The sequence below is a fragment of the Humulus lupulus genome, chromosome 8 (assembly GCF_963169125.1).
Source record: "Humulus lupulus chromosome 8, drHumLupu1.1, whole genome shotgun sequence".
In the NCBI taxonomy this organism is placed as follows: Eukaryota; Viridiplantae; Streptophyta; class Magnoliopsida; order Rosales; family Cannabaceae; genus Humulus; species Humulus lupulus.
In genome coordinates this window covers 106,560,158-106,571,921 of record NC_084800.1, presented here as the reverse complement: position 1 = coordinate 106,571,921, position 11,764 = coordinate 106,560,158, and the positions used below count along the sequence as shown (strand labels likewise).

At 36.9% G+C, this 11,764-nt stretch overlaps 2 protein-coding genes across 2 annotated transcripts; both read left to right on the top strand.

Moving 5' to 3' along the window:
* The first annotated feature begins 704 nt into the window (after positions 1–704).
* On the top strand, positions 705–3,228 carry LOC133793994 (DNA replication complex GINS protein PSF3-like). The gene is made up of 7 exons (XM_062231193.1): positions 705–882; positions 980–1,141; positions 1,226–1,294; positions 1,369–1,469; positions 1,922–2,014; positions 2,707–2,846; positions 2,941–3,228. The coding sequence occupies exons 2-7, from the start codon at positions 1,097–1,099 to the stop codon at positions 3,048–3,050; spliced, it is 558 nt and encodes a 185-aa protein (XP_062087177.1). The 5' UTR covers positions 705–882; positions 980–1,096; the 3' UTR covers positions 3,051–3,228.
* Positions 3,229–5,066: 1,838 nt separating this feature from the next.
* Positions 5,067–6,743, top strand: LOC133793993 (uncharacterized). Its single transcript, XM_062231191.1, has 3 exons — positions 5,067–5,174; positions 5,270–6,069; positions 6,151–6,743. The coding sequence occupies exons 2-3, from the start codon at positions 5,554–5,556 to the stop codon at positions 6,670–6,672; spliced, it is 1,038 nt and encodes a 345-aa protein (XP_062087175.1). The 5' UTR covers positions 5,067–5,174; positions 5,270–5,553; the 3' UTR covers positions 6,673–6,743.
* The last annotated feature ends 5,021 nt before the right edge of the window (positions 6,744–11,764 follow it).

Below are 11,764 nucleotides of genomic sequence, written 5' to 3'. Positions count from 1 at the left end.
TCGATGGTGTTTCAATGCTCTTTCGATGCAATTATAAAAACTTGTTTTTTGGACAAAACAATGTTTTTTCGATGCAAAATTGATGGTGTTTTGATGCAAAATCGATGGTACATCGATGATGTTTCGATGCAAGAGCAATAGTGTTTCGATGCAAAATCGATGGTACATTGATGATGTTTCGATGCAAAATTGATGGTTTTTCGATATTGTTGCGATGCAATTATGAAAATTTGTTTTTTTGGCAAAAATGATGACTTTTCGATGCAAAATCAACGGTGTTTCGATGTCAAATCGATGGTATTTCGATGCAAAATTGATGGTGCATCGATGATGTTTCGATTTCGATGCAATCATGAAAGCTTGATTTTTGTCCAAAATGATGCTTTTTCGATGCAATTTCGATGTTTTGTACTGAAATTTGACGAAAACTTTGGAGGTTTATATTTTTTCACTCAAATGTCGGTTTCAGGTGATTTTTTTTATTTTGGTTTTTTTTTTTAGATCTACAATATTAGAGTGTTAGAGAGAGTGAGAGAATAAGAAATGTTAGAGAAAAAAAGTTTGGATTGAGAAAGAAAATGAATATTTGAATATTATAAGTATTTTTTTCATAAAACAATTAAAATTGTCATATATTAAAAAATTTATAACATGAAATTTCCCAATTAAATTTATAAATGTTAAAAGACCTCTAATTCCCGCTATGTAAATTTTTGAGTTTCCCTCCATTAATTTTGTCGTCGTCTTCTTCATCTTTTCTTTTTCATTTACTCTCTGCCAGTGACGAGAATCAGTGAAGTGATCGTGCCCTAACTCTACCTTTCAGTTTCATATTCACACCCTCACTAACAAGATTACATAAAAGGAGGAGCCCGAGTTCAGGTCATTTTCTACTTTTCATATTATTTTCCTGCTTCTACTTTGTTTATTCCGGTGTCGTTTCAGATCTGTGCCTGAACTTCATATAATTTTCGATTAGGGTTTGGCTTTAAACTTATTTCTCGATATAGAGAGACGGGATTCAGTGGTCGTTGTTTTCCTGTCTTGTCTTTTCAATTGGGTATCTTTGGGATTAGACGACCCCTGACTAATTTCAATGGCGGATTACTACGATATTGATGATATTATCGCAGAAGAAGAGGTAAAGTATCATAATTGAATTCTTTTTGTAAATATTTCGAAAATTTGGTATTTCATCAATGTAATTATATGTTTTTGCTCATAGATTGTCTCGGTCGTGTTCCAAAAGGCGGTAAACGGGGTTGGAATCGATCCTAGTGCTGAAACGGCTTGTGTAAGTTAGTGGATTGGTTTGACCTCCGGATCTTGAATGAATGTGTTCGTGATATTTTATTGGGTGTGTTTCAGGTAGAATCAGGGTCCAAAGTAGAACTGCCTTTCTGGCTTGCTCATGAACTACACCTTAGACAAGTAGCGACCATAAAGCCCCCACCGTGTTTCAATCAAAAGTAATGATCGTAATAACTCAACCCTTTTAATCTCATATAAATATTGTAAGATTATAGGACTTTTGATGACTGATTTAGAGCAAATTACTTTCCTTTTATTATTTGATACTCTTATTGTTCCCATCTTTAGCATGTGTTTGCTTCCTTAGCTGGTACTAGCTAGGCCAATATGAGTGGCTTTCTCTATTTGAAACTCTTCTGCTACACTGTGTCACTTAAAAGTAACCTGTTTTCACTTCGTCAATTCTGGTGGTTCTTGGTATTTATTGTTTATTTGCAATTTCATGATGGTCCTCTTACTGCATACAGCTTGATAAGGGTTAACTGCATTGAATCGCTACTAATCCCAGAGACATTGTTGTTATATAATTTGTCTGTCTTTTTTAGCGAGTTTAATTGGAGAAAAACTGATTGCTAATACTATGATGTTTAAACATCCCTTTTAATACCAGAACCAGGTTGGAACTTGGGGCTGATGCCGCTTGTGTGGATCTGAGATCTCGATGTCTGTATTTCTACGAATTTGGATGCAAAATAGCTCCACTGTGAGTTTCTTCTTTCTCCTTTCTTTTACTCGTACAAATTAAATGTGTTTTCTGTGAAACTATGTTTTCACACGTATGTATTAGTCCTCCACCTCCGTTTTAGACATATTTGTAAAAAATCCATTATAGATGAACCTATTTGTAAATATTGCTCTCACTGATTGAACGTGGAACTAGTTTTGCTTGGATAATTGTTAATGCACACTTCCGTAGTTGATAATGGTACCCTAAACTCTTTAATGATGTCATCAATTCATCATCCTCCATTAACTTAAAAAGTCTGATTCGATTAAATGTGTGATAAATCATTATGCTAAGAGCAATAACGAGGGACTGGCACGATTTTATAAAAATATCTAGGATATGATTCTGATTTGATCTTATTCTTTATTAAGCATATTGAATGGGTGGAAGCAATATCATCCGGACGTGCCGTTGATATTGGCTTACTTTCATGCTACTCTTTTAAACATGGATTAGGCATTTGCTAGGTGTATTAAATTGGTTCAAGATTTCACGCCTTGGGAATATTAGCAACTTTTTTAATATATATATTATTTTGTAATGTAATTGGACATAAATTCACTTGGCGGTATCATTCATGGTTTTGATATTTAATGGATTGCTGCTAGCTGCTTGTGGCCAAATGGGCTGTAACGTGCCTCTTTATTTTTGTTCATTTTAACTAATAGGGTTGGTGATCGAGATATGGGGTCCTTCCTCTTGTCTGCATTTAAGAACAGATATCAGGAAGTCCTGGCCAAGGCACATACCGCTGCATTTGCAGCTGCCTCTAAATTATTAACACTCTTAACAAAGGAAGAAACCAACTGTGAGATTCATACCACATGTTTAAACATATTCTAAAATTTCATTCAGGAATCCTTCGATTGACATTTACCTAATAATGTTTTTGTTTACCATAGTGTATGAGGCAGCTCAGTCCTCAATGGCAGACTTTAAGAAATGGCGGATTGGTGGCCCTAGATTCCAAAGAGCAGCTATTCTTGGGAGGAAAAGGAAATCAGCAGACTAGTTGCTATCTCTAACTTTATAATGCATTTCTTTTGCATCATATGAAGTCTGAGGGATAAAGATATTTTATGCACTTGCATAAGAAATAGTTTGTATTTGACAAGTAGAAGTACAACTCTACTTTTGTATATCTAGTTTTGTTAATCTATCAATTTCTAAAAATTTTGTTGGTCTTTTCATTGAAGTATAATCATATTTTCAGAATTATAAGAAAGGTTCCTAGAGATATTTGAGAAGCTTTGGACCTGTGTCAACCAACAGTAAAGATTATTTTTTAAAACATACGGACCATGGAGCATAAAAGGGAAATTTGACTTTTAATGCATGTAAGGGGATTGTATTTAAAAAATACTCTATCATTATATGAGTCTCATTTTGGTCCTACTAATTATCTTACTATCCAAAATATTCCTGGCATTTGTTTCTCACAAACTCTCCATATTCTCTCGGTCTCTCCCAAAATACCTTAGTCTCGAAGGAAAAAAACACTCAAACCTAATTGAATTTGTTAGAACCCAAGCAAATTGGAGAAGCATTGTCTTTCACGACCACAAACAAGCATTTGTGGCTTGGATATTATCGGAGTTGACGATCGGAGAAGGCGAAGGTGAAGAACGTCGAGCAAACAGACCAAAGAAAGCGAAGGTGAGGGATTTCCTTTTTAATCTGCAATGTGTGTATGTGTCTGGTTTTTTTGTTGATTTTTGTTCATAGGATAGATCGGGGTTGGAGAATGAAGAAATCTGGGTTTTTTTTAAGATTCTTTATGCACCTCGATAGAAATCGATAAGACTCGATAGTATATGTTAGGGTCTGGATTTGACTGTGCCTCGATGGGACTCAATAGGACTCAATGATATTTTAGGCATAAAAAATATTCAATAGGACTCGATGTTGTTGGCCATATGGCTGATTTAGCCTTGGCTCGATAGGAATCGATAGGACTCGATGCTATTGGCCATATGGCTAATTTAACCTTGCCTCGATAAGATTCGATAGGCCTCGATAGGACTCGATGATATGGGGTACATGATTGATTTTAGCACCTGCCTCGATAGGACTCGATGCTATTAGCCATATGACTGATTTAGCCTTACCTCGATAGGACTCGATAGTAACCAGATGATATCATGCTTATGGCTGATTTTTAGCACCTGCCTCGATAGTAATTGCCTCGATAGTAATTGCCTCGATAGGAATCGATAATTACCAGATTGTTTTACCTTTTTAACATTTTTTTTTGTTTTTTTTTTCAGATGCCTGAATTGATTGTGCCATTGGAGAAGCACTTTCCTGGTCGAGTCACTTATAGGGGTAGTGCTTACTTGGAAACCCTTATAGAGCAATTTAAGAGGCATGGGCTAATCGAACGGGCACAGGCATGCCCGTTGGGACAATTCTTCAAGGCCAAATCATTTAATTTTTCTGGGGTTCTGCTGCATCAGCTTATGTTGCGGAAGGTGGAAAGCAAGAAGGCTGAAGATGACCACTTCTACTTGGGCAACATTCTTTGCAAATTTAGGATTGCAGAGTTTGCTCTAGTCACCGGGCTGAATTTTGGGAACACCCCGTCCCCAGACGAGTTGAGAGAGCATCTTTTAAGTGATCGAATCATCCATGAATACTTTAATGGTGATTCGAATGTTAGTTTCGGCCAATTGGAAGATGCTTTGAAGGCCTCGACAAACCCAGAAGATGCATTTAAGCTGAGTTTGTGCTATTTGATAGAGGGGGTACTGAATGCCCCAGAGAAGACAACGATAATATGAGGTGATTCCATGAGGATGGTTGAGGATCTTGATTACTTTTTCAAGTATCCATGGGGGAAGTTATCATTTAAGAAGGTTATCAAAGGAGTTCAGAAGGACATGAAGAAGCAATTGAAATACTACGAGGAGAAGAAGAAAGAGGGTTCAAGCAAAAAACAGAAGGATGCGAAGTATAATTTCTATGACTATGCACCCACACTTCTTTACTGGGCTTTTGAGGCCATGCCAGCTCTTGGGAGTAAGTTTAGCGAGAACGGTGGGAACCATATTCCGAGGATGCTTAGTTGGGCTATGAAGATTGATATCACTATTTCGACAGCTCAGTTGGTTCCTATATTCGCTTCGCCAACCGTCGAGTAAGTTCCATTTTATCTTGTTAAATGTCACAAATTAATTGATTAACGATTTATTTTATTAAAGTTTTTCTGACACATGTTATTCAACCATGCAGTTAGTGGTATTTTCCATGCTGAAGCCACGTCATGGTGAGGTAGTCTACTACAATAGCCTCCCAGAAGTTGATTCCAGGTTATTCCTTGAGTTGGAATCAACTATGGGGGAGGCTGGGACTGCAGCGGAGGAAGTAGTAGTACTTGAGAATGAGGCAGAAAAGCTGGCAAAAGTTGCAAAGGAAGCCTCCATTTTTTACGAGGATGTCCCGAGGGTTGAGGAGGGCACTTCATAGGCCTGTGCACTTTCCTCTAGTCAGGTTGCCCAACCTGATTATAGCAATTGATGCAGAGGCTCAAGAGGGTTGAGGAGGGCCAGGCAACCTTACTTCAGAATCAGACTACGATCATGGCTCAGTTGGCGCAGCTGCTTTCAGTGGTCTCAGGTCGATCCATCAACGTAAAATCAGATACAGAGTTTGATATCTTGCCTGCGGACTATGAGCCCGGTGATCAACCCTCCACTCCACAGGCCCAGACATCTGTAGTTGCCAGTGATGCTGACAGTCCCAGTGTACGAGTACTACATCCTGAGGAGGCAGCTGGCCTTGAAGTTTTAAGGAAGAAATGCAGGCCCAAACGTTTTGATGACTTCATCGACCCAACGAAGAGGATGAGACAAGATAAACAGGGGCTAGTTGCAGAACCTTTAAGGAAGTGCGACTCGCAGCAGGAGAAGAGCTTCCATAAGTGGATCATCGGGAAGATCGACAACAAGAGAGATCAGAACGTCTATACTGGGACGCACAGTGTGGCATGGTTCTTGCAATTGCACACAGTCCAGACTTGGCTTTGGGATTCGGTATGTAAATTACATTTATGTTTTCAATTCAATATTAAAATATATTGATGGTATTAACGAATTTTCATGTTTTTTTTCCAGCATATTGATGCCGCTTTGCACATGCTACGTCGCCGACACCACTTTTATCATGCTGCATTTCGGCAGGATGTTGTGATCATGAACACCACCTTCCCCCAAGTGTGCCTAGGTCGTTGGACTCATTTCAGAGAGACCGGCACTAAGTATACATGGGACGACGATGTGCTGAAAATGTTGAAGGGCGATGATAATCAATTCCTCGTATCATGGCAAAATATGAGTGAAGTATATTTTGCCTTGCACGTCGAGAAAGTCGTACATTGGATCACCATTGAAGTCTTCATTCCAACGTGGTGCATCAACATTTATGATTCCAACCATAGCGTGCTTAGTCTGACTCTGTTGGAGGAAGTGATCAGGCCTTGGTGCTTATTGTTGCCTTCATTGTTATGGTGTTCTGGCATGTTTGACGACCATGAGGACCTCCAGTCATCTCTTGAGCAGAACACAAAGCCTTTTTCACATTGTCGTATTCCTCCTGAGGAGTGTCCTCAGACTAAGACAAGGTATTACCCTATTTAATTAGTGTATTTTGAAATCTGAATATTAAAGTTATTTTTATCTTCTATTGACACAAAATCGATTATATGCAGTGGGGATTGTGGTATGTTTGCCATCAAACATATCGAGCATTTGGTTGCTAGGCTACCACTCGATACCGTTATCGATGAGAACATCCAGCATTTCAGGACCAAGTGGTGTATGAACCTATTCTATCAGAATTTGTCCCCGTGATGCTCTTTATATTTTCTTGATACACCTAGTGTATAGTATAGCATATAGTTAGTTTTGTATATTATTTTTTATCAAACAATATTTTTGAAAAATTTATTAATAAAAAACTACTAAATTCACATAATGTGTCTGCCTTGACAAAACTCAATAAGTCAAACAAAATCTGTCTTGATAGCTAAATAATAATAAATGCATATATTTAGATCAAAACCAACAAAGTATTAGAAGAAGTACTCCATATAATAAATGCAGCAAAATCAATTGAATAATTACATAACACAAATTTTTAAATCCTAGCCTTACACGACTTCCTATTGTGCCCACTACCACTACATCTGCTACACTTACGTGGCTTGACGATCTTATCCCCGCGTGAAGCATAACGGTTTGTCTTTCGCCTACCCACTTTCTGCTTCCTGGGCCTTCCTACAGGGGTTTTCTCAACGAAGATGCCGACAACCGTATCTCTGATGTGATCAGGGATTACCCATTCATCCTCATTTCCAACAGGGTAAATAATATCTTTATAAGTGTCCTTCAATGCCTCGATTCTATAGTAAAGGGAATAAAATGAGTCAATGTTTATGCTTCTTTTTCTGGCTGCAGCAAAAGCATGTACACAAGATATCTAATGGTTTGGAACATGCAACAAGAGCATGATTTTGTGGCCAAGTTTACCTCACCATCACCATTACCATCGATCACAAGAAATTCATGATGACCAAGGACTTGAACATCCAGGAAAATTGCTTTATCACCTATTTGCTTCAAATCCTTTTCCATCTCAAGTGATAACACAGTTGTTGCTTTTGCAGCTCTTTCGCATCTATCTGCAAACCAAGACTGAAGAGTGAATCTTATGAATTCAAGAAAAGTGGCGGCTGGAAAGCTCATTGCCTCCTTGGTTTTATTGTTAAAGCTTTTTGCGTAGTTACTCATCATGATATTGTATCGATTGCCAGGAAAATAAGCACTACTCAACCTTTCAAAGCCAATTCCCTCTAGATATTGAGCAATGGGCGGATCAATTGCCTTAATCTTGTCAAAGAACTTGTGAAATTCCGTTTTTCGAAATACATACGCTGCACACTGATAGACCCAAAACGGGTATGTTTTAAAAATTTATACTCGCAAGCGCACGAATCGTATATGGAATATAATGTTCGTGTAAGCACGAGATCGAACCCAATAGAGTTGTCTAAAATCGAAAAGGAAACTATTTTAAACCAAAATTAATAAATTATAACATTGCCCCAAAGATTGATGAGAATTTGTGATAATAAAATAAAATAAAATATAAGATAATAATAAAGATATTAAAGACAATATATATAACATAAATTAATAATAGAAATCAAGATGTTAAAAGAAAGATTATTAAGATAATAGAATCCACAAAATATAAGTTCAATAATATCTATAAGTACATTGATTTCCAAGTTTTAGTAATAGTAGAAATTAATCAAACCATCAATTATTCAAATTAGATATTCTATTTAACCACAAGTTTTATTAAAATATAGGATTTATCTTTACTTTTAAAATTATAATTTCAAAACATTTAGTGTAAATCAATCTAATGAAATAACAAATAAATCAATGAATATTATTTATAAGGCAAAACATAATATTTTTGTTCTAAGCATTGGATGTGTACAATTTAATGACACATTTTACACAAAGAATATTATGTTTTTGCACTAATGAAGAACAAAGTGTGAATATGTGCTAACAATAAAAAATACATGATATTTAAGATGAAATAAGATATTTGAAAAAGAAAAAATCCATAAACTTTGTTGCACAAAATGAGAAATCAACATACAAAATAAATACTATCTAGTTACATATTGTTTCATCATCACCTTAATAATCTTAAAAAGATTAGAAACGCATAACTAGAATAGCAAATACAAACTAAAAATTACAAACATAAATAGGAAAATTTGAGGGATGAACCTCCAAAATTTTCCTCTAAAAACACATAGAAAATTTACAACAAAGAAGAAGAAGAAGAAAATGGAGAGGTCTTGAAAGTGTAGAATGTGTAGTGTAACCTCCTCCCAAAATTAGCACTCCAAATAGTCTTGAAAATTCCCTATTTATAGCCAAAATGAGAGTATTAAAATAATCAATTTATGTTAATTAAATTGATAAAATTAATTAAATTAATAATAATATGGCAAATAGGGGTAAATTGTAGGGTGTAATGATGATGTTATGGGGTAAAATGTGTAGAAAAATTGGTAGTTTTTGACATAAAGGGACAAGGGGACATTGGACAATGTATGGGCTCAAGAAACACAAAGGTGGCTGGGCTTTTGGTGTGGCAGTCAGCTGAATGGAGGCAAGCCAAGCGTGGAGTGCTTCGGTCTGGGCTGGCTGGATTCGTGGGCCTGTGAAGCTGGAGTGGGCCGAAGGGAGGTAGCTGCTGATCGTGGGCCTGGGGAGCACGGGCTGAAGGCTTGCTTGGCTAATGCTGGGCGTTGGGTGACATGTTGGTGGAGCCTTCGGCTGGAAGAGAACTGGTATGCGGCAGGTGATGGAGAGAAGCTTGGTGTCTTCAGTTGGGCCTTGGTGGTGGGCCTTTTCCAAGGCTTATGGCATTTTAAAAATGTCAAGCTTTTCATTTATTTTCCTTGAAAATGCCATTTTTTTCCTTTCTTTTTTAGCTTTCTATCATTGTCTTTCAAGCACAAAAAATACACAAAATTCCCTAACAAAATATACATAAAATAAATCATAATAAAATATTTTCACTATAAAATAAATCAAGTTAATTCTTTGAAAATATTAATTATAACTTAATTTATATTTAACATTTAAGTTCAATAATACAATATTTTTTTACCTCAATTTAAACAACAATAATTCAAATAATTAACTACAACATTTTACAACAAAATATCTATAAAAACACACAAAAATATATAAAATCAAAACAAACCTAATAAATTCAAAATTACTTTAAAACTTAATAAATCAATTAAAAACTCAAGAATTAAGCAACAATTAGCACATAAAAAGTGGTAAAATAACTCTATTTTGTAGAGTTATCACACACCCCCATGATGTCTTGCACGTGGTCATTTTTTAATTTTTCCACAACATTCATATAGATGTGATGGTAACATGCACCGTGATAGGCATCTGAGAACACAAGCTCCAAAGCATGATTAATGCTTTTATGCCTGTCCGATACAAAAGCAAGGTTCTCAACGTCCCCTATGACTTCCTTTAATTTTCTCATGAAATAAGTCCAAGAGTTATGGTTATCACTGTCCACCAATGCAAACACAATTGGAAACAACTGGTTGTTTGCATCCAACGCAACAACACAGAGCATGTGGCCACCATACTTATTCTTCAAGAATAGGACGACAGTACTAAAAACCACGCCTAGAAACACCGAGGGAAAAGAAGCAATTCAAGAAACGACCATCTTCTGCTACAAAATCAGTAATTGTACCTGGGTTCTTATGCTCCAATTGACACAGGTATCCAGGTAACTTGGAGTATGATTCCTCAGGTGTCCCTCTGACATACATAAGAGCCTTTTCTCCGCATCTCCACGCCTTCTCATAGCTCATTTCGACTCCAAAATTGTGTTTCATGTCCTCCCTTATGTTGTTTGCCATGTACTGAGTACCATCGGTAGCAAATTTCCTCTTGATTAGGTGCCCAACAACCCACGGTGATGCTTGACAATGGTCCTTATCTCGAATTTCTTGTGAGCAAGTGTGTACTTCGTTGTATACAGTAATCTCGAACATTTCAAATCGCATTTTTTTCTTACCCCTCAATCTCCAACCACAATCAGGATCCTTGCAGGTAATGTACCACACATCAGTCCCAGATTTCTTCACCATAAACTCAAAATTATTCTTCATCGCAAATATGGATGCTTTGGCTTTCAATTCAAGATTGTTTTGAAAGAACTTGCCAAGGTGCAATTCTCCTGAAGCTTTGCTGGTTGATGAATGATGTTGATATGAGGCATCTATATCCTCTTTGGTGAACATGGGAGCACTCCATGTTCTACGATCTTCACCTAAGTCTAATGGAGAACTCCATCTAAAACTATCATCGATTCTACTTGGAACTGGCGACTACTGCTGGTCCCAGGTGTTTGCCGATCTTCTATTCTGCGCTCCATAGCTACCATAACATCTGAACTCTGTGTTGGCAAATCTGCCCTAATATCTGGCCCACCAAGATCTGTTGCATCAGCAACAGGATCGTCGTTGACATAAGGATCGTAGACATAGGAATCGTACTCCGCCGTGTCATGCAAATATGGCGGATCTCTAATCAGGATATCATCATGGACTATGACGTTTGGATTTGTCTCGAGAACAAATGTTCCAACCTCACCTTGAGTTCCTTTGAAACCATGGCATGGAGGAGAAATATTCTCTTCAAATCGAACTTCTTTATTAACGCTAGCAGAAGTCGATGCATTTCTTATACCTCCCTTCTTAATCAATGTCACACATAGATGAATCAGCTTCTCTACAAATTTTGATGCTAACCCAATGAATGCACGCACATGTCTATCATTTTTTATAATTGTAGGTTTGACGGATTGTGATAGGCATGTGTACGGGACCTCAATTTTCAAGTCATGCTCACATTTATCCACTTCTCCACGGGCAGAATGTCAAGCTCATCGTACAGAATGTCAAGCAGTTGCTCATACGTCACACCCTTCTCCATGGGCAGAACTTGATTTTCAGCATCCCTGAAAATCCAATCCTTATTTTCCAATTCCCAAACACCATTTTATGCAACAAATATGGAAACAGACGAATCTGTATAAAAAAAAACAAAAAAAATAGGTCAAAAATTAAAACTATAACATCAAACAGCATAAAATCGA

Excerpts from the sequence above, each read along its gene's own strand:
- LOC133793994 (XM_062231193.1), top strand. The coding sequence starts at position 1,097 with ATGGCGGATTACTACGATATTGATGATATTATCGCAGAAGAAGAG. Across the intron at positions 2,015-2,706 it reads GGATGCAAAATAGCTCCACT|GGTTGGTGATCGAGATATGG; the intron begins GTGAGTTTCTTC and ends TTTAACTAATAG. Across the intron at positions 2,847-2,940 it reads AACAAAGGAAGAAACCAACT|TGTATGAGGCAGCTCAGTCC; the intron begins GTGAGATTCATA and ends TGTTTACCATAG.
- LOC133793993 (XM_062231191.1), top strand. The coding sequence starts at position 5,554 with ATGCAGAGGCTCAAGAGGGTTGAGGAGGGCCAGGCAACCTTACTTCAG. Across the intron at positions 6,070-6,150 it reads AGACTTGGCTTTGGGATTCG|CATATTGATGCCGCTTTGCA; the intron begins GTATGTAAATTA and ends TTTTTTTTCCAG.